This window comes from Loxodonta africana, chromosome X, assembly GCF_030014295.1.
Source record: "Loxodonta africana isolate mLoxAfr1 chromosome X, mLoxAfr1.hap2, whole genome shotgun sequence".
Lineage (NCBI taxonomy): Eukaryota > Metazoa > Chordata > Mammalia > Proboscidea > Elephantidae > Loxodonta > Loxodonta africana.
The window spans coordinates 43,940,738-43,964,481 of record NC_087369.1 but is presented as its reverse complement, the minus strand read 5'-3'; the positions used below and the strand labels follow the sequence as shown (position 1 = coordinate 43,964,481).

Here is a 23,744-nt window from a genome sequence, read left to right as displayed (position 1 = left end):
TAATAACAAAGTGCTTTAAATCATAATCATCTCTCAATTGCTCCTGTGTAGATTATCCAGAACAGTCCTTTTCCATCTCCAGTCCACTATTTATATGCCTCCCTTTAAAATCAAATGAAAATCAGGTTTGTGTTTTTTCATGCTAAAAGAATAATTAAGAAGGTGAATCTGACACTGCTGCCAATGGGGGAAAAGTGACATCAATCTAAAATAGTAACGTGATTTCTAAGTTATCTGCTTCAGTACAGATAACCGCAATGGTCAGGATAAAAATGGTCAACAAATAATATTATATAGCAAATAATAATTCTACATCATCCGAATTATGGATTCTCCTTATTTCTTCAGGTCTCAACGCAAACATCACTTCCTCAGAGAAGCGTCCTATGACCACTCTTTCAGGACGATCCCTACACCACCAGTTCCATTAACTTTTTCCTTAAGAGCACTTACCACTGCCTAAAATTATCATATTTGTTTTCTTGTGTATTGTCTATTTTCTTCTCCTCCTACTGGATCATCCTGTCTAGTTAAATTCCAGCACCTGACTGACATACAGCAGGCACTCAATACTCCTAGAATATTCCTTGAATAAATACAACTACTAAATGGGGAAAGCTGACAGGTAAGTAAACAAATGACTACGTAGAACGCAAGTACTATAATGGATGGGCAAAGTACCAAGAGGACATGGAGTAAAAAGACTGTTAATAAGAAAGGCAGGGCTTCCCAGAGAAGGTGACATTTGAATTAAATCTCGAAGTGAGGTTCACAAAGCAAAAGAACTGGAGCTGATGACCAGAGAGGAAGTGAAAAGGGGAGGCGCAGTGAAGGTCTTATCAACACAAAAAGAGATGTGAATTTTGTCTTGCAGGAAACAGGAAAAAAAACGACTGGTTTTATCACATTTTTTTTTTTTTTGGCTTGTTTTGTTTTAGAATAATTATTTCGACAGATGGAAAGATGGGTTGAAAAGAAGATGCTGGCAGTAGGAAAAAGTTAAGAAACTGCTTTAACGGTCCAAAAGAGAGAAAAGACAATGGCAGTGAGATGGATAGAAAGTTTAAGAATTAGACCCAATAGAGCTTGGTGATTCATGGGATATGAGCGAAGGTGAAGCCAAGGAAAAATATCAAGTTTATAGCTTAGGCAACCGGATACAACAGGTACAAGGAGGGTCTGATTTGGGGTAGGCAGAAGTGAGAAAAAAAAAACTTCATTTATTAATTGCTGGAGGGGAAGGGGGCCCAACTTACATACAAAAGACAACACAATGTTGTACGTTCTGCTCAATGTAGACCTAATCTGAGTGCAGCTCTCTGTCTCTCTAGCCAATGTCCCCTTCTACAGATTGTTTTTCAAACAAATCTTCCAAAATCCTTATTAGTCAAAGCTTTTTTTTTTATAATTATAAGGACCTGATACAGAGCGAAGATAGAGGCCCCAAACAAAGCAGGGGTGGAAAAATGTTGCCATGGTTATATAACCAAAACCAAACCCATTGCCTTCAAGTCAATTCTGACTCATAGCAATCCTATAGGTTGCATCAAACTCCAAACTCATTGCCGTCCAGTCAATTCTGACTCATGGCGATCTTATAGGACAGTGTACAACTGCCCCATAGAGTTTCCAGGGAGAGCGTGGTAGATTCAAAACGGGGACCTGTTCGGTTAGCAGCTTTCCAAGGAGTGCCTGGTGGATTCAAACTGCTGACCTCTTGGTTAGCAGCTGTAGCGCTTAACCGCTATGCCACCAGGGTTTCCATAGGTTACACAGGAACATTAAATTTAAGCCACACCTGCTGAAACAAGGCCCCAAGTCAACAGACCCCAACACCCAAAACACTTCCTTCCACTGTCTTAATGGATCTGGGGCAGGAGAACAGTATCCCGGTTTTGGGTGATGGTAGAACACACCTGCATTAATTAATTAATATAAGGGATAATTTATGTTTATGAGCTTTGTGTCTGTTACGTATGACAAACTATTACTGTTGCTTTTGGTGTATAAAACCCATTGCTATTGAGTTGATTCCAATTCATAGCGAACCTATAGTAAAGAGCAGAACTGCCCCATAGGGTTTCCAAGAAGAGGCTGGTAGATTTGAACTACCAACCTTTTGGTTAGCAGCTGAGTTCTTAACCACTGTACCACCAGGGCTCCTGTTGGTGTATACCAAAAAAAAAAAAAAACCCATTGCCGTCAGGTCAATTCCTACCTACTCATAGTGACCCTACAGGACAGAGTAGAACTGCCCCAAAGAGTTTCCAAAGAGTACCTGGCAGATTCAAACTGTCAACCTTTTGGTGTACAAAAAACCAAAACCAAACCCTGTGCCGTCGAGTTGGTTCCAACTCATAGCGACCCTATAGAACAGAGTAGAACTGCTCCATAGAGTTTCCAAGGAGTGCCTGGCGGATTCAAACTGCCAACTCTTTGGTTAGCAGCTGTAGCACTTAACCACTACGCCACTAGGGTTTCCTTTTGGTCTATAATCAAAAAAACAAAACCCAGCGCCGTAGAGTCGATTCTGACTTATAGCGACCCTACAGTTGGTCTTAAAAATTAGGCAGCAAAAGAGGCCCATCTACAGGATGTGATTTTAAGAAACTGGGATGGATTTCCTTTTTAACACTAGACCTTCTCTAATGCACTAAATTCCTTTCATCAGAGATAACATAGTTAACTCCACAATACAAGCAAGAACTCCTCTTGCCATTCACAGGAGGTAAACAAGGCTGGTCAGATTATTTCCCGAAAGCAGGTCCAGGGAGAGGAAACAAGATCACTCCAGCTGACAAACTTTTACTTGGCAATCATGCCAATGAGCCTTATCTGTGTGTCCATGTGTGGATTATATAGCTGTATTTAACTAGAGTCAGCTCCATAGGAAAATGCCTGGTGACTGCCCCTGCTTTCAGCTTTGTTTCTTTAAAGCAAAGTAAAAGACTGCATCCCCAGCAGTTTTTAATACCTTGGTTTCCATCTGCTCACAGTGGCTAGGGGGCTTATAGCTGTAATAGACGAGTTCATAGCCTTACCGTATTTCACAGCAGCAGGAGAGATAATACCTATGCAGTCTGGGCCAACAATTTGGAATCTTTTAGGCATAAAGTAAGTTTTAAACGACAGAGTGGAAAGAGTATCTATCCCCACAAAAGAGTGCAGGATTTCTTATGTCCTGCCCAAGCCATCCACAAACTGAAGAGCAGAAAAGACACTTATAGATTAAGACCTTTGGAAGGAATGGGCAGTTGCCCAGTTGTTCAGCAACAGCACAGGGCCTGACATTAGGGCCCCTTACATAGTCCATGCTTCAGCACCCAGTAAAAAGCATTATATCTACCATTTGGGAAACTGAAGTTTTGAGCAGGGAAGACAGAAAAAATGTGAAAAGATGGCCCCGGCCTCAGTTTCTATAAAGGAACCATATGGGACCTGGAGAAAGGTCACAGCCTTGAAAACCTAATGAAGCAGTATGAACTTGACTGGCAACCAACAACAACAGGCCCGAAGTCTGCCTTGGATTTTTTTTTCCTCTGTTTTCTTTGCCAATACAGAAAACAAGACCAAAATATATAAAAGCTTTATTAAAATGTTTAATGATCAATATAATACAATAAAGACTTTCTCACTCATGTGGTTGCCATCGAGTGGATTCCAACTCATAGCAACCCTATAGGACAGAGTAGAACTAACCCAGAGGGTTTCCAAGGAGCACCTGGTAGATTTGAGCTGCCGACCTTTTGGTTAGCAGCCAAACTCTTAACCACTACACCACCAGGTTTTCATGTATGTATGTACACACACACACACACACACACACTAATACTCACCAAAGCATCATTTTAAACAAATAAACAGGAAATAAGTGTTAATGGGCAGAAAAATGGATAAATGATGGTATATCCATACAAAAAATGAACTAGATCAGAGGTTGGCAAGCTTCTTCTGTAAAGGGTCAGATAAGCATTTTAGGCTTTGCGGGCCATAAAATCTCTGTTACAACTACTCAACTCTTGTTGTGACACAAAAGCAGCCACAGACTTTATTTACAAAAGGGTTGACTGGCTAGATTTGGCCTGTAAGCCATAGTCTGTTGATCCCTAAACTAGAGCCATATCTATCAACATGGAAAAATGTCAAACAATACTGAGCAAAAAATGCAAGCTGCAAAACAATATGCATGAGATGATTCATTTATACAAAGTTTAAATACCTGAACACAGTAATAATTATGGGTTAAGTATTACTAGGAAACCCTGGTGGCGTAGTTGTTAAGTGCTACAGCTACTAACCAAAGGGTCGGCAGTTCGAATCCACCAGGCGCTCCTCAGAAGCCCTATGGGGCAGTTCTACTCTGTCCTATAGGGTCGCTATGAGTCAATCGACTCAACAGCAACCGGTTATGGTAAATATTAGTAAATGTAAAAAAACAGGCTCAAATGATATACTCTGAATTTATGACACAAGGAAGGAGATGTAGGGGCATCAACTGTAATTTTTTCTTATTTCTTTAAAAACGAAACGCCTGAAGCAAATATGGTATAATATGGTAGATAAAGCTGAGTTCTAGATACACTGACTCAACATTATATTTGACATACAGCACACACACACAGAAAACATTTTAATGCTCAACAGGAACAGACATTTTCCTCAGTTTTAAATAGACAAGGCTTAAAAGTCAAATTAAATATATTTTTGCTCCACATCAATTTAATCCAGTCACCAAAAAGGACCGGGACAAAGAACTGCTGCATTATAAATAAGATGTGGTAAAAACAGGCACTCCATCATTGAGAAATAGAGCTACATACTACAAAATTTCCAGAATAATTTTGTTTTTAAAAGAGTATTTACTATTTTCTTAACTACAAAAGTAATTCATAGTGTGTGTGCGTATATACATATTTACTAAATGTCAGGGATATGTGTTGTTGTTGTTAGGTGCCGTGGAGTTGCTTCTGGCTCATAGTGACTCTACGTACAACAGAACGAAACACTGCCCAGTCCTACACCATCCTCATGATTGTTGGAGTTTACTCCCAACATGGCAGTTTAAAAGATGCTGATCCAGGTTTCCAACAACGGGTTCACTGGAGAAGTGTATTTCACTTCCATTTATCCAAATTAACGCCCTCTCAAAGGACTTGCTGAACCCACCAGGTAGAGAGTCACCTGTCCTAAAAACTGTCAGGCTAGCTACCACCTCTATATACCAGAACAATCTTATGAAGAACACAATATACAAAGCAGTTGCTTGTTTATCCTCAAAACATCTCTAAGGGATATAAACTAAAACAACTGCCAACCTCATTCTCCTATAGGAGATTAATAAGTAACTTGACCAAGGCCCCAAAATATCCCATAGCAGGATCTTCATCCCCAAACAAAACTTACTGGAAACACAGGCTTCCATTAGTGCTGCTGGCCAGATGCTCTGTTACACCTATTACACCTATTCTCAGCAAGCAATTTAGCATTAAATGCATTTAAAACTTGGGGCTACTGGGAAGTTGCAAAAGAATACCATTTACTACTTCATGCCTTTTAAATGAATATATGAGTCTTCTCAAAACTTGGCATTTCTACCCAACCTCCCTTTTTAAATTCCAAACCTGCCTTTCTAACCACTTCAAACATCCAACTAATCACGAACGATTACTGTTAGCACAGAGGAGGGAAAAGAAGGATTAGAATCTCATCTGGTTGGCCAAGCCTCACCAGAACCATGAAAAGCTATAGTTTCAGGCCAGAAGAGAAGACCATGGGCTGCCACAGAGTGGGCCAGTAGCCCTACATGGTCTGGTGACCAGGAGTTCACCAGTCCCCACTCCAGCTCCACACCAATCATCTGACTTACCTTCTCTCCGTCTCTTCCACTTCTCCCTGTATTTCCTTCTCCGTCTACCCCTACACCAACCAACAGTGTCTCTTATACCTTGACTTCAAATACCTAAAAAAGATCTGGTCTGTCCAGATCTTACAAGCCTAATCCTCTCATGGTCTACTGACTAGTCAACAGACTAGGGTCAAATTCCAATGAACTGTAACCATGGTGGATGGCCAGGAGGGTCTGGAAGCATAGACAAGGCCAGAAGTAAAGGATTTCTCAGGGCTGTTTTTGTCAGCAAAAACTGCAGGTGAGCAAACTTCCAAGAACTGGCCCACCTTGTAAACTGGTGTCTCAAACTAAACACATGCAAAATGGAATGCACCGTAATAGTTTCAAACCAGCTCCTCCTTCTAAGTTTCCCGTTTCCATGAGGGCATCACCATCACCCAGGTTCCTCAAGCCCAGGACCCTGGGATCCTCTTTCACTCTCAAATATCCTTGCCACATCATAAAGTGGAGCCTGTCCTGCACTCTTCATTCCCATTATCACCCTGTATTAGGCCTTCATTCCTCTTACCTATTCAACCTGATTTCACCACTTCTTGCCTTATTCCAACCCAACCAACTTACTGCTTCCAAACATTACTACTCTCTGCTCAAAAATATGGACTAGTTCTGCTCTGCCTTCCAAATTAGGCTCAAAGTCCTTACCCATGCAGAGTCACCCATAATAAGGTCTATGCCTACTTACATAGATTCATCGCATGCCTCGCCCCTCATTACAGCTAAACTCATTCCTGTACCAAACAAACAAAAAAATTATTCTACGTTCTCCTAGCCTCTACCTATACCATTTCCTCCATCCAACAGTCTTTGTTATCCTCCCAGAGCACCACTTGTCACAATACCATAATTCTCCAAGGTCCATCTTCTCCACAGTCATTCCAAATTCCCCAGCCAGATGAGCTCTTTCCCGTCATCCCATAGCACTTAATTTAAACTTCTAGTACTTCTGGCCCAGAGCTGTCCAGTAGAAACATACTGGTGAGCCACATGTGTAATTTTAAATTTTCTAGCAACCACATTCAAAGTAAAAAAAAAATTTTTGGTGAAATTAATTTTAATAATGTATTTTATTTAATCCAGCGTATCTAAAATATTATCACTTCAACATGTAATCAATACAAAAATTAAGATATTTTAGATTCTTTTTTTATACTAAAATCTTCAAAATCTGTATGTATTTTATACTTACCAAAAAAATAAAAAATAAACCCCCTGCCTTCAAGTCAACTGCGACCCCACAATTTGGACTTGCCGCATTTGAAGCGCTCATTAGATAGTGCATGACTAGCCCTTTCAAGCTAAAAAATGTAACGCTTGCTTCATCCCCATTCTTACAGGCTCATATTAAACTTTAAACTTGAATGCCTAGGGATAAGGATTGTACCCTCCTCCTTATCTGCACCCACTAGATCAGGGGTCGGCAAACTACAGCCCACGGGTGAAATCTGGCTGGTTGCCTGTTTTTGTAAAGGTATTGGGACACAGCCTTGCTCATTCGTTTATATATTGTCTGTGTTGCTTTCACACTATAATCAGAGAGGTTACTCTGAGTAGTTGCAACAGAGATCAAACGGCCCACAAAGCCTAAAATATTTACTATGTGGCTCTTTACAGAAAAGGTTTGCTGACGTCTGCCCTAGAACAGTACTTCCCAAGAATGGTCAGTGTAACAACACTGGTCAGCACCTATGAGAAGGAGCTTGCATCAGAACAGAAATAGGCTTTTGGTAACAAGATTTTCTTGATGAAGGAAGCAGTACATTAAGTCTGCCACAAGCTCCTTATCTCACCACAACTGTTTAATTGACTTGATTGTACCTTCTGCCATGTAATTTCTAAATATTTTACAAATAAATTAGTATTTAATTGCTTCTGAATCTCCAGGCTTGGATAAGGCCATCTCTTTGACTCCTTAATGGTACATGTTTCTCCTATATTTTCTTACAAGACTTTGTTTTGTTTTTATATTTGAGCATTTAAATCCACTAAAATTTTTAATATAATTCTAAGGGCTCCAATTATATTTTCTTCCATATAGATATTCAGTAGTACCAGCATTATTTAAATCTATCACCAAAATGAATACCCTTTTTCACATATTAAATTACATAAATTAGAATTTATTTGTGGATTCTCTTTTATACCACTGATCTATTTGTTTCTAAGCCAATATCATATTGATTGGAGCCCTGGTGGCGCAGTGGTTAAGAGCTATAGCTGCTAACGAAAAGGTCAGCAGTCCAAATCTACCAACTGCTCCTTGGAAACCCTACAGGGCAGTTCTACGCTATCCTATAGGGTCGCTGTGAGTCGGAATCGACTCAACAGCAATGGGTTTGATTTTGGTTCGAATCATATTGATTTGATTAGTGATTTTATAGTAGTATTACTTACTGTTGCATAACAATATTACCATAAACTTAGCGGCTTAAAACAACACACATTTATTATCTCACAGTTTCTGTGGGTCAGGAGTCCAGGCACAGCTTAGCTGGGTCCTCTGCTTCAGGGTCTCACAAATCTTCAATCAAGATGTCAGCTGGGGCTGTGGTCTCATCTGAGACTCAAATGGGGAAGGACTGCTTTCAAGATTACATGGTTCTGGCAACATTCAGATGCTTGCAGGCTGCCAAACTGAAGGCTTCAGTTTCTTTCTGGATGTTATCTGGAAACCACCCTCAGGTTCCTTGCCACCTGGTCCTCTTCATTGGGCAGTTCACGTCATGGAATCTTGCTTCTTCAAAGCCAGCAAGGGACAGTGTCTCCACGAGACAGACATTACAATCTTATATAATCGCATACACATATTCACATACATTTTCCCATCACCTTATTCTACTAAAAGAAAGTCACAAGTTCCACCCACACCCAAGGGAGGGGGCTACGCAAAGGTATATTCTGATAACTGGTAAGGCATGTACTCTTTTCCCCCAAATTGTTCTTGATTTCTGAAGCATTTATTCTTGTACACAAAATAATATCATTTTATCAAGTGCCACCACACACACACACACACACACACACACACACACACACACAAATCCTGTTGGGATTCTATTTGGAATTACATCAAGCACATTTTGGGAAAATTAACATTTTTTATGATATTGTCTCCCTACCAAGAACACTTTGTCTTTTAATCTGTTCAGAACTGATTTTATGTCCCTCAATAAGATTTTAGTTCTCATGTAAGACTCATGCCTTTCTTGTTAACTTTGTTAATTTTATTTTTAAATAGTTACGATTTATGTTGTTATTGTGACTGGAATGTTTTCCTCCCTTTTCTAAGGCTTATGCTAGAATAATAAAAAGCAATTAATTTTTGTATACTTATATCCAGCTAACTTGCCAATTCTTTTCATAGGTTTTTTTTCTAAAACCTCCTGAGTTTTTTAAGTATACAACAATTGCATGTGTAAAAAGATGGTTTTACCTCCTCTTTTTCCATTTTATCTTATTGCAGTGGCTAGATAAATCAAAGTCATAAATAATAATGGTAAGCAAGAAGCCCTGTCTAGTTCCAATTGACTCAACTGTTTTTATTGTTTGAACAAATATTTATTCTTGGTTTGAACATTTGTTAAATGGAAATCATTTCTGTTAATAAAAAGATTAAATAGATATTCTGCCCTTAAGGAGGTGGGGCATAACTCCCCACTCCTTAAGTATGGGTCACGTGTAGTAAATTTCTTCCAAAGGGTACACTATGGAAAGGGGGGCAAGAACAGTAATTTTATAGTAAAGATACCTGACAAACACTACCTCAAGCCAGGTGATCAAGGTTAACATCAACAGTGATAACTCTTATAGTATGTACCCTTGACACAAAGTAATGATAATGTCACTTTACCTCTGTGGTCTTTGGCCACAAAATACATTACTCCAGTCTAATCATGTGAAAAAAATATCAGACAAATCCCAATTGAGGGGCATCCGACAAAGCACCTGAGAAATACTCCTCAAAACTGTCAAGGTCATAAAAAGCAAGGAAAGTCTGCAAAACTGTCTCAGCCAAGAGGAGTCTAAGGAGACATGATGACTACTAAATGTGGTCTGGTATTGCGGATAGGATCCTGGAACGGAAAAAGGACATTAGATTAAAACTTAGGAAATCTGAGTAAAACATAAACTTTAGTTAATGATAATGTACCAAACTGACTTATTAGCTGTAACAAACAGACTACACTAATGTAAGGTTAATTTAATAGGGGAAACTGGTTGAGGGGTATATGGAAACTCTGTATTAGCTCCACATTTTTCTGTACATTTAAAACTTTTAAAATTTTTTTGATAAAGGTCATTTAAAAAAAGGAATAATGGAAGTCATCAATTTCTCCCTTGATTTTAAGTGACGGATTTATATGTATTCATTCTAGATAAGAATACCTTCATCACAATGACAGGGCTGAACTTACTGGCACAAATTCATTATATTGTTGGTTCCCATTCAAAGCCCTCCGGGATTTCAGATCTCTTTGGTAGCGGCCTATAAAGCCCAAAAAGTAAGTCATCCTTCATTTCCAAAATGGAGAGTTTTTAAATCAGTTTATTCCTTTAACAAAGACTAACGTAGTACCACTCCTGTGCAAGAAATTAGGGACAAAGCAACACTCTAAACTCTAAGAAATAATGTTCCCAAAATATTAATCACGTTAACTTACAAAGCACTTGTATGTCATTTAACTCTCAACTATTGACTAAAGTGGGTAAGCATAGATATTCTCAACTCTCAAGAGGAATTGAGGCTCAGAGACACTATGTGACTTGTCCAAGGTCACACAGCAAATGTTCAAGCCAAGACTTTATTTACATAGGCCTAATTTTAATTTTAAATCCAGCTGAGAGAGGCAAAAATTCTCAAAAGTTGAGCTCAAGTAGGGAAGGGGATGTTGAAGGAATGTTTAGGAACATTTACCACCCAGCCTCATTATTAAGGTTTGGGCTCCTTTTCAGCCTAAAGGGTTCTATCTTTGAGGAATCCTAGTATAACCTCCGGAAATCAAACTGAATTAGTGTTTGTGGAATGATTAAACTCAGAAATTCTACACGCCACTATGATGATGTTTGGCGAATGGGGCCTAAGGTGCAGAAACAACCACATTTCACCGAGAAGCAAGAATTAGCAGTCTGAGGTAAGAATAAATGTTTCCATAAGAAATAAAAATAAATGTTTAAGCCTGTCTCTGTGGCGCAATTGGTTAGCACGTTCGGCTCTTAACCAAAAGGTTGGTGGTTCGAGCTCACCCAGGGAGAGGAATGGTTGCTTTTGGAAACCCTGGTGGCGTAGCAGTTAAGAGCTATGGCATCGACTTGATGGGTATTTTTTTTTAAAGAGGGAAAACGATTGATTATTCAACACCCATGGTAACTAGTAACCACCACGATCCCCTCTTAAACCTTTTTGATTAATGACAACTTAACTTGCTTCAGGAAACACACCTCTGAATTACAACTGGAAACCTTGGTGGCGTAGTGGTTAAGTGCTACGGCTGCTAACCAAAGGGTCGGCAGTTCGAATCCGCCAGGCGCTCCTTGGAAACTCTATGGGGCAGTTCTACTCTAATCTCATGCAATTGAAGGCCAACCAATCAGCAGCAGATGCACTGCAGTGAACATGCTGCTCAATTTTACTTGAATAGCTACACTTCTAAAGCCATGGTCAACCACTAATGCCTCTGTAATCAAAGCAACCCCCAAACACCACACTACCCATCATAAGCTGGGTTCTCTAGACAAGAAAAACCAATGAAGTGTGTGTATATGTATACACATATATATATAGACAAAGAGAGACCAAGATTGATTTATCTCAAGAAATGGTTCATGCAGTTGTAGAGGCTGGCAAGTCCGATGTCTGTGGGTCAAGCGTCAGGCTGGAGACTTCTCCTTACTCATGTAGCTGCAGGGCCGGATGAACCCAAGATCAGCAGTTAAGACGACAGGATGCTGGCTCACAGGCTGTGGAGGGCAACAAATCTCAAGATCAGCAGGCAATATGCAGGCCGCTGGCTCAAGTCCCAAGAACTGGAAGTCGGATGGTGACAAGCCAGATGCAGGATCCAGAGCAAGCAAATAGTCAGCAAGCTTTGCCAGAACATCCATATATATTGGATGCAGGCTACACCCGAGGAAACTTCCCTTACATATGATTGGCTGATCACATTAGATCACATCATAGAGGTGACTACATTATATCCCAAAATGGAGAACTACATAACTGCCAAACTACCTCATTACATAACTGCCAAACCAGTAAGAATTATGGCCTAGCCAAGCAGACGCACAACCTTAACCATGACGCTACCCAAAAATATCAGCAATATGCTTCCTTCATAGACTGTTCGGTAACTAATGAATTCTTTTTGTTTTACATATTGGACGACAGTCTCATTTTTGACAGAGGGAAAACCAATACTCTTTTTAATTTCTCAGAACATCTGTCAACAGAAATGTTGTCAGGTGCCATCGAGTCAGTTCTGACTCATAGCGACCTTACGTACAAGAGAATAAATCACTGCCTGTTCCCACCCCATCCTCACAATCATTGTTACGCTTAAGCCCGCTGTTGTAACCACTGTGTCAATCCATCTCATTCAGGGTCTTCCGCTTTTTTGCTGATCCTCTACTTTACACTAAGCATGATGTCCTTCTCCAGGGACTGATCCTTCCTGATAACATGTCCAAAGTATGTCAGACGTAGTCTTGCCATCCTTGCTTCTAAGGAGCATTCTGGCTGTACTTCTTCCAAGACAGATCTGTTCGTTCTTTTGGCAGTCCACAGTACAGTAAATATTCTTAGCCAGCATCACAATTCAAAGGCATCGATTCTTCTTTGGTCTTCCTTATTCATCATCCAGCTTTCACATGTGTAGGAGGCAATTGAAAACACCATGGCTTGGGTAAGGTGCACCTTAGTCCTCAAGGTGTCCTCTTTGGTTTTTAACATTTTAAAGAGATCTCTTGAGGCAGATTTGCCAAATGCAATGTGTCTTTTGATTTCTTGACTGCTGCTTCCATGGGTGTTGATTGTGGATCCAAGTAAAATGAAATCCTTGACAACCTCGATCTTTTCTCCATTTATCATGATGTTGCTTATTGGTTCAGTTGTGAAGATTTTTGTTTTCTTTATGTTGAGGTGTAATCTATACTGAAAGCTGTAGTCTTTGGTCTTCATCAGTAAGTGCTTCAAGTCCCCTTCACTTTCAGCAAGCAAGGTTGTGTCATTTGTCTAACGCAGGTTGTTAAGAAGTCTGTCTCCAATCTTGATGCCCTACTTTTCTTCATACAGTCCAGCTTCTCCGATTATTTACTCAGCGTACAGACTGAACAGGTATGGTTCAAGGATACAACGCGGATGCACACCTTTCCTGACTTTAAGCCATGCAGTATCCCCTTGTTCTATTCGAACAACTGCCTCTTGATCCATGTACAGATTCTTCATGAGCATGATTAAGTGTACTGGAATTCCCATTCTCTGCAATGTTATCCATAATTTGTTATGATTTCACACAGTGGAATGCCTTTGCATAGTCAATAAAACACAGGTAAACATCCTTCTGGTATTCTCTGCTTTCAAGAAGGATCCATCTGACCTCAACAATGACACCCCTGGTTCCACGTCCTCTTCTAAATCCAGCTTCAATTTCTCGCAGTTCCCTGTTGATATACTGCTGCATCCGCTTTTGAATGATCTTCAGCAAATTTTGCTTCCGTGTGATATTAATTATATTGTTCAATAATTTCCACCTTGTTGGATCACCTTTCTTAGGAATAGGCATAAATATGGATCTTTTCCAGTCAGTTGGCCAGGTAGGTGTCTTCCAAATTTCTTGGCAGAAATAGGTTCCCCTAATAAATAGAAACTACTCCAAACTTCTTTCAGTTCAAGACCCCTTCCAGAGACCAGTTTTGTGGGTGAGAAAAATGCTAGATTGGCAACATCTTGCTTTGTAGAACACTATCCTCAAACTACCTTTATTTATAGGACCACAGATCACATTATAGGAAAGCATTCATGAAGTAAAAATTCATTTATAATAAGCTACATCAGGGACTACTGAGTCACATCCCAGGAATAAGAATCACCTTGAAAGAGCTTTAAAAATATATATACACGTCCAGGTCCCACTCCAGATCAATCAAAGTTGAAACACCAGGAGATAAGACCAAGCATCTGTATTAAAAAAAAAAATTCAGTGATTATGATGGTCACTCCTCTAGTCAGGAACCACTGGCAAGGTCTCCAACAGTGGCAAGGACATTTTGGTTTACTCAGAGACACTGGAGACCTGGCCCTAGAATCTTGGAGAAGTCAGACGAAATCAATAGGCCAATGCTAGACACTCCTTGCTACCTCCAGATTCAGGACTCACGATGACCCAGGGCCAACTATTATCTCCTGAGATCAATGATTCTCAACTCTAGTTGCACAGGTGAATCACCTGGAAGCTCATTTCAAGATATACCAATGCTGGCACCCCACCCCAGGCCAACTGAATCAGAATCTCTTACACTGGGGTCTAAGCATCTCTCTTTTTTAAGCTCCTTAGGCAATTCTATAGGAAAGCAGCATTGAGAACCAATGATCTAGATTGCCAAACTAGGACCTGTACCTGACCCATCCCATCCTCTAATGTATGGTACCTGAAATTCCTCCTAAAACAGATGGTGATGAAGAAGTCCACCATACCTTGCAGAGAAAACACTAAAGAAAATCTCCCACAATAAAATTGTGATCCATAGTTCTATGACCAAACTATTTAAAAGGCTTATACATTTAACTGAGCAAATAACCAAAGGAGAAAACAAAACAAACCCTCTCCTATTTTCCCCCCTGCATCCTTTTCTTGATGAATATCGGGGCTCTATATAAAAGAGACAACTTGCGATATGCAGATGACACAACCTTGGCTTGTGAAAAGTGAAGAAGGACTTGAAGCACTTACTGATAAAGATCAAGGACTATAGCCTTCAGTATGGATTACACCTCAACATAAAGAAAACAAAAATTCTCACAACTGGGCCAATAAGCAACATCATGACAAACAGAGAAAATGCTGAAATTGTCAAGAATTTAATTTTACTTGGATCCACGATCAACACCCATGGAAGAAGTTGTCAAGAAATCAAACAACGTGTTGCACTGGGCAAATGTACTGCAAAAGACCTCTTCAAAATGTTAAAAAGCAAAGATGTCACTTTCAGGACGAAGGTGCGCCTGATCCAAGGCATGGTATTTTCAATTGCCTCATATGCATGCAAAAGCTGGACAATGAACAAGGAACGCCGAAGAAGAATTGATGCCTCTGAATTGGAATGTTGGTGAAGAATACTTATACCATGGACTTCCAGAAGAACGAACAAATCTGTCTTGGAAGAAGCACAGCCAGAATGTTCTTTAGAAGCAAGAATGGTGAGAATTTGTCTCACATACTTTGGACATGTTATGAGGGAGGAGTCCCTGAAGAAAGACGTCGTGCTTGGTAAAGGGTCAGCGAAAGAGAGGAAGACCCTCAATAAGATGGATCGACACAGTGGCTGCAACAATGGGCTCAAGTATAACAATGATTACGAGGATGGTGCAGGACTTGACAGTGCTTCGTTCTGCTGTACATGGGGTCGCTATGAGTCAGAACCGACTGAAAAGCACCTAACAACAACTTATAAAAGAGGACGAGAGTGTTTAGCCAGGAATAAAAAGCATTCCGTCATGGCAAGGGGGATAAGAACCGAAAGAAAAAATTTAAGAGCAGCAATCCAATGACCTGCTTACTATGAGATAACCCAAATTGGAAGCAGCTATAATGGGACTAAAGGAGAAAAGGACAGTAAGAATATATTCCAAAACTAAGTTTCAAATTGCTTTAGCAATGCATTAGTCATCTATGTCAAAGCTTTAGCACGTTAAACAAAGAAATAGTCATATGAGTTTCAATTCTTAGCACCTTCTGAAGTACTGTATCTTCTTAAAGCAGTGTATATATTATTCTGAATACTTAATTAATCATAAGCAATATAGCTCACAGTAGGGTCAAATCAAAAACTCAAAATAGGGGAGACTGTTCCATTCTACTTGTACAAAACATCGGCTAATTTGTAATCAACTACTGAGTGAAAAAAACTTAATGTCCCCCAAATGCTATCAAAACCCCCCCACTGCTGTCAAGTCGATTCCGACTCAGAGTGACCCTATAGGACAGAGTAGAACTGCTATAAAAGGTAGTACATATGTTCCAACTTCTCACTGCATATAGGAAATAAAGTTGGTTAAATGAGAAAAGACTCTTTAGCTTACTTCTGTTAATGAGCAAATCCTACAATAAATGTGAAGGGTTATGATTGTGGTAATAGAAAAATAGCAGATCAATAATCAGTTTTAACATCAAGCCTCCCCCACTTCACCCCTCACCCTGCACACACACACCATACCATGAACTCTGCTACTTCTACATTAAATTACTTTAGCAAGATCTGGATTAGGTCAGAAGACACAGGGACCTTCACTTGGAGGGAAGAAACGAGAAGGGCAGAAAAAGCAGCAGCAACTTTCAGAGTTTCATTTCCATTTGTCTAACTCCAGTCCCTGATGACCAGATGAACTTATACAGGATGTACTTTAGTAAGTCTGTTCCAACCTAGAGTACTTCCATTGACTTCCAAAAGCTTTTTGAAAAGTGAAACGTAGATACCAATATTTATTAGAATAACCCAACCATTGCAACTTTCGATGCTCTACTGAATCACTCATAATCAACTGTGTATTTAATTAGTACCATGCAATGTAGAGATACAGATATAAAGGGCTGCCAGGTAAAGATGATGGATTGAACACATCCATTTACCTCGGCTATTTCCCAAATCTTCACTGAAATGACACTAAAAGTATTGTTTTAACCCACAACAACAAAAAAGGCAGACAACCACAATGGCATTTTGGAAACTAAGAAAGCCAAATCTTATGGTCAAGAATAAAAAATTTGCAGCCAAGAACCCTGAAAAGGCTCAGGACTGGAGAGCACCAGGCACACCTGGAACTGAGGATGAAAGGGCTAAAATAAGGAGGATCAGTAAAAGTCTTCTGAAAAGCAACTAGATTCCTAGATCCTCTCCAAATTCATATCAGTGGTCTTCAACCCATCCCAATATTATATCTGGAGACTATTCTCTAGGGAGGCTTTTGAAAAGAGTCTAAACTAAGAAACACAGTACATTGGAAGTCACAGATTCTACGCTGGAAACAGGAGCTTATTTAGCAAGGTTTACACAAGCATGTGGAGATGCCCATATCATTTTCTCAACTTTCTCTATCCAGAGAGCAGATTAGAAAGCCTTTCTTTAGGAAATTTGAAAAGACCTAAATATATTGATCTTAGTTCTCAAACTCAACTGCCCATTCAAACTGCCCAACTTAAAACAACTGACAAATCCCCACTTCATGCTAAGAGCTTCCAATCAGCTTTTGAGTGTCTCACTCTTAAACACGTACAGAACAGAGAGCAAAAAGTGACCAGAACTTTGAGGTAAACCTGTAATATGCCAGAAAACACAACAGTTTGGAAAATCATGCAGGAAGTAAACTTTAAAAAAAAAAAAAAAAAGCTCCTCAGAGGGATTTTAAAAAGATATTACACTTATGAAACAAGAGCAAGATACGTAAAAAAAGAAACATTCCAACATTAAAAAGGAGCTCCTGAAACAACATAAAAAACAAATGAAAAATGCAGTATCAAGTAAGATAATGTAGGAGAAATCTCCCAGAAAGTAGAGCAAAACATAAAAAAAGGAGAAAGTAGAAGGGCAAAAAATTAGAGAATCAGTCTAGTAGGTTCAACATCCAAATAGACAGAGAAAATGAGGGGAATGAAATCAAAGAAATAATTCAAAAAAATTTCCAAAACTGAAGACTCAAGTTTCCAGGTTGAAGGGGTACACAAGAAAGAGATGGAAACAGACATACACCAAGGCATATTATCGTGACATTCCAGGACACTAACGAACAAGATACCAAAAGCTTCCAGAGAAGAAAAGCAAGATTCGAGAAGAATCAGAATAGCATCTGATTTCTCAACAGTAATTCCCTTATGGCGAATTTGACAACTTGGGAGTAAAAAGACAGAAATCCTGAAGAAAAATTATTTCCAAGCTAGAATTCTATACTCAGCCAAACTATCAAATTGAATATAAAAATAAAATTTTCAAACCTACCACAACAAAAACCAAACCCATTGCTGTCATGTCAATTCAGACTCATAACAACCCTATAGAGAGAGTAGAACTGCCCTGTAGGGTTTCCAAGGAGCAGCTGCTGGATTCGAACTGCCAACCTTTTGGTTATATACCCTTTTCCAGAAAGTTACTAGAAGATTTGCTTCACCAAAATGAAGGATCAAACAGAGAGAACGAAAGAGCATCCAGGAAACAAGGGATCAAACATAACAGAAGGGATTAACAATGGTAAAAGGAGATTCTAGGGTGTTTGCTGTTTCAAAGGCCCAGAGATTACTAGTCTAGAGTGAAGATAAGAATGCTCTGGGAGAAATGTCTCCAACAGGAGGAAACTTAAAGGATATCACCTGAAGTGAAGATGCATCGTTCTTGGATTGAGTTTGGGGATAAATTAATGACAAACATAGAAAACTAAGCAAAGGAAAAAACAAGACAATTCTTAACTCCGGGAAAACAAAAAGCCATGCAAGTAATCATAATTAAAAATTTTTTTTTTTTTTATTATACACACATTTTATGGTTCAGCTGTGACTAGGGTTTAACTAGTCACATTAATGTAATCGCTAACTACTGCTGTAACAAAAATGATAAAAACTACATGGGGAAGATGTGACGGTAGGAAGTAAGTATGGGAGGAGGGAGTAGGGGCAAGAGAGCTGAATTTTCATCTTTCATAGTGGGAAGTCAATACATAATACCTAAAACTGAAAAATCAAGAAACAGCAATGTAAGTATGTTATTTAGAAATGAAAGTTAACTGCCAAAAGCAGCAGCTAGAAAAAGCTGATAGACGTTCTATTGAATATCCAATACCTGGTATACAGTTGACATTCAAGGAATATTTGTTAAGTTGCACTGACATGTAGAAGAACAGGTATAAACTTTAGTATGTACCCAAATTTAAGCATCCTTTCAAATGTTAAGGGTTGCTCTTTAATACTTCCCCCCTCCCTCTGTTTAACCCAAGTATCTATGCTTACTGGACTAAAAAAGAACAGAAATTTTCTTACTATAGTTTTTTAAATCTTCCAAAAAAAGATTAGTGATGCTTCCTAAATTAAAAAAGAAAAAAACACTGACATTTCACCTTAAGAGAATTTGACAGCACTATTGATAATAAAAAAAAAAAAAAAAGTTTTTTATTGATAAGTTCAATTTTGACTCATAGTGACCCTACAGGACAGAGCAGAACTGCCCCATAGGGTTTCCAAGGACTTTATGAGTCAGAATTGACTTGACAGTAAGGGCTTTGGGTTTTGTTTTGTTTTTAACAGACAACCTAACTACTTCCTTAGAAGAAACCAAAATCCAATATACACTGGAATTAAACAAAGGATATATTTTCTCCACAAAATTTTGTTTTATTTAATGGATTTAAATGTGGAAGATTCAAATCTAACACAGAACCCAGATGAGTACTTAACATCTTAAAAAACTTAAAAATCAAAACAAAAGTTACCTGGTAAACAACATACATATGAAGTTTTCCTGCTTGCCCTTAAAAAATTGTATTTATCTTATGGGAGGGATGTTTTGTTTTCTATTTTTTTTAATTCAAACTTAACGAATTAAATTCCAATTTTAGATAATCTAAAATGTCTGACAAGCTAGCCAACCACTACACAGTAATAATTAAACTATCATTAGGATAAGCAAGTCCTTATAAAGCCCTCTTCTATCTGCACATTTTAATGGAAGGAACACATTTAAATCACCATAAGTAGACTGGAAGCAACACTGTTTAAAAGCCACCTCATTCAGGTGAGTTGAATCCTTCATTCTGACTCATAATGACCCCACAGGGTTTCCAAGACTGTAATCTTTACGGAAGCAGACTGCCACATCTTTCTCCCTCGCCCCTGGTGGTTTCAAACCACCAACCTTTCGGTTAGCAGTCCATCACTTTAACCACTGCGCCACCAGGACTCCAAGAGTAGTTCATTCATTCATTCAGTAAATATTTAGAGTAAACCTACTATGAGCCAAGCACTGTTTGCTAGTCTTTAAAACACAGAACGACGTACTCATAGGTGTTTTTTCTTCCTTTTCTTGAAAACAAACATAAAAACCAAGAAAAATAAAGGATCCATTTATCTAGCATTCAGGTAATGTCATTTAATTATAAGACAAATCACCCTATCCATTTGAACACAATTATATGAAAGAGCTACCTGCCTTTGTCTTCAAATACAGAATTATGATACACTGTAGGGAATGTTGGGCATGATCTGGTATGGTAGTTCCCAAACACCAGTAAATATACTGAGTTTTGTATAAGGTTCTTTTTTTTCCTTAGAATTTTTTTTTTAAATCCAATAGCACAGAGGTTGCTGGTACTATTGACATTTTGGGCTGGATAATTCTTTGTTGGGGTGGGGGCAGGCTGTCCCGTGTACCATAGGATGTTTAGTAGCATTTCTGGCCTCTACCCACTAGATTCCAGCAATACCATCACTCTCAGTTGTAACCAAAAATGTCTCCAGACATTGCCAAATGTCCCCTGGGGGGGGGCAAAACCGCTCCCTGTTGAGAACCACTGCTTTAGAGGAACACTTCAGGAGAGGGAGAGCGACTGCAGACAGAAGAGAACAGGTAAAACTATTCCTTGTTCTAAACACAACTTGAAATTTCCGATTTAGTGTATGCCCAGGTACATCAACCTTCTTGATGCTACTGGTCTGCCACCATTTTAAGGCTAAATGTCTTCTAAAATCTAAATTGAGGGAAGAGAAGAAGTCCTATTAAAACAACCCACAAAGAACACAAAGGAAACAATTTTGCCTAATCTTCTCTCCATCTTCCACTTGAACAAACACCAAGATCACCTTTTTTTGTTAACTACCTAGTATAATACTATAAGTTTTGATTTGATGTACACGGTTTTTTTGTTTTTCTTTTTTTTTTTTTTAATGTATTTTAAGCACTTGAAGTACAATGGAAAACAGGGCATTTGAATTGTGGCTTATTAACGAAAATGTCTTGTTCAAAATACCCTTTTATCTGGCGGTATCTCATTCTTTTGGTTGGGAAGTACGAAATGATCTGAATACTATTTAAACAATTGAAAACGTTGCAGGTAAACATTTAAGACTGAAAATCTTGAAAATAAAAAACAAAAACAAAATGCAAGCATCAAGGAAGCTAGGAAGAAATGAAATGCAACGATTGTTTAAGACGTATTGGGGATATTAAGTGATTAGATTCATGGGGTGAGGGCAGGAAGCGAGAATTAAAGAGCTCATTGTGAAAAGCCTCAGCCTAGAAGACCTCCTTTACCAGCCCTCAAAGATGCTGAAAGGACAACACCCCTTCATTTACAATGTAAACCTTATTTTTTCAGGAAGCTAAAAATAACCACCCATATGATTTACTCCGGAAACTAAGAAGTCAAGGAAATAATAAATGGCCAAACAAAAAGATTTAAGGAAATAAACAAAAAACTAAACCAGTTCTAAAGAATGGCTATTAGGAAGTTTCAGCAACCAGGATGCATTACCGCCTTTTTCAGGCCGGGCATAAAAATGACTCGATCCCAACATAGCTCACAATTCCATCACTGAAATTGATCAACCTGTATCGTTTTCAATTCAAATAAGGTTCGTTTCTGTGTTTGCTTCCTGTGTTATGCCAATTGATCTATCCCGTCTCACCGCAGAGCTCCTAGTATCCAGTCCCCAGGGTCCACAGTGTCCCCGACCTGAAGAATCACCAATGCCAGTGACAAGGAAATGCCTGGGTGGGCATTCGGAATTTTTTTTTTTTAATTCTTAGTACATCACTGCTCCTGCCTTGGCTATTACAAACAGCCCGGTTCACCACCCGGCCCTGTCTGGGTACCTCATACACATTGTGGCCCAGTTTCAAATCAAAATTAGGGCTAGTTTGGGGGGCGGTGAGAAGGATAACAACGAAAGGCTGGACTCTTTCTACAGAGCCTCAGGTTTCAAAATGACTGTCTTGGAAGCTGAAATGACCCAGATTATTGCGGGGGCGGGCACTGCGGGTAAAGCATTCATTCATTTCCCTGCGGGGTGTCTGTAGCTTAGTATGGGAATGGAGAACTTGGGGAGAGGGGGATCATTTGTACGTAAAGAGAAACACCGAGGAATGGTCTTTAGGTACCACCCACCTCTCCAAGTGAATCACTGCAGTACCAGCCCTGCACTGATTGCACGCACTGCCAAACAGGATGAGGTAAGGCTCAAGCCTGGAGCCCCCTCCTCCTCCTCCTCCCGCGCGAAGGGCGCATCCCTCTGCGAGGTGCACCACGCAGTCCCTCGCAGCTCGGCTGAGGGGTTGACGTCACCCTTCTGCATTGAGCTTCGAGGACTGGTGGCAGCACCGAAAGGGGAGTAGAGTTGGGGCGCTATCGCTCTCACCAAGTGGCGGGGGTCCTCCTCCAGGGGGCTGTGGGCTGGGTTTGCGCAGTGACTGAATGGGCAGATGGGGAATGGAAGGATGGAAGGGAACAGGAAAAAAAGGTTGTAACACCCACCTACCAGGTCGCCGAGAAAGCTCCAAGATACCCCTGGGTTTATGTAAGACCCTCTCCCCTTCATGCGCCTCCACGCGGCGGTGGCGCTTCCTCCCCCTGACCCCCATCAGTGCGCTTGAGGGACTCGGGTCGCCCTTGCACCAGCCAGACATTCACAAGGCTCCGGGCGCCTCCCTCTCGCAGCCCCGTGGGGTCAGGAATTACTGGGAATCTGGGCTCGAACCCCACGCTTCCTCGCCCGCTCCCAGCTCGCCACAGGTTAGCTCCCAGAGACGCCGCGAGAGGGTGGCGAGTGGTTTCCATAGAGGAAAAAAGACGAATAAAGCCGCAACTTTCCCCAGGTGCTGACCCCATCCCACAAGCTTAAAAAGGAAATCGATACGTTAGAAATATTTTGGAAAGGTCGACCACCAGTAGTCACCGCCACCACGACGCCCGGAATGGGACCAGGGTTCGAGCAGCCCCCAGAACGTGCCCGGTCCTCCGCAGCCCCGGCCCAGCAGCGCCCAGCGCCCGCCTCCTTAAGGAGAGGACCGAGATTTTTTTTTTTTTACCCCTTTTCTTTTCTCAGAGCATCACCGCACGGAGGGATGGCGGCCGGGCCACGGGCCCGAAGAGGGCACTCACCCAGAACACGAAGGAGTAGATGATGAGGAGGGTTTTGAGACAGGTTATCACAGGTTTGGTCTCCATTCTCCTCGATGCCATACTACACAGCGCGGTCGGCGGCAGCGGCGGCGGGCGGGCGCACGGGAGGGGGGGAGGAGGCGGGGCGGGGCGGGCGCGCGTGCGGCCAGAGACCGGGTGCGCGCGCAGGCGAGGCCGTGCGCGTGCGTGAGCGCGCACCTCGCGGGGCTCCCACTGAAGAAGCTGGCCGGGCGGCGACTGCGCAGGCTCGGAAAGCTGCCCGCCCCGGCAATCCCGCGCAAGCTCAGACCCCCAGCCAAGGAGAGGACCGGTCAGGCGGGAAGGGACCAGAGGCTCTAGAGGCTGCGTCAGAGGTCAGAGGTCCATCCAAGCCCCCGTGGCCTTTAGGATTCTGCTTTGTACACAGTAGGGCCTTAACATTTGTAGGGTTGTGTGCACCTGACTACATGAGGTTTATTGGTTACCCTGAAA

General features: G+C 40.6%; 1 protein-coding gene across 1 annotated transcript in view; it reads right to left on the bottom strand.

Moving 5' to 3' along the window:
- Positions 1-23,351, bottom strand: part of TSPAN7 (tetraspanin 7) — a 128,783-nt gene extending 105,432 nt beyond the window's left edge. Inside the window, exon 1 of the mRNA XM_064278141.1 lies at positions 23,253-23,351. Coding sequence (XP_064134211.1) covers positions 23,253-23,333 — 81 coding nt within the window. The 5' untranslated portion in view covers positions 23,334-23,351. The remainder of the gene's footprint in view (positions 1-23,252) is intronic.
- Positions 23,352-23,744: the final 393 nt, after the last annotated feature.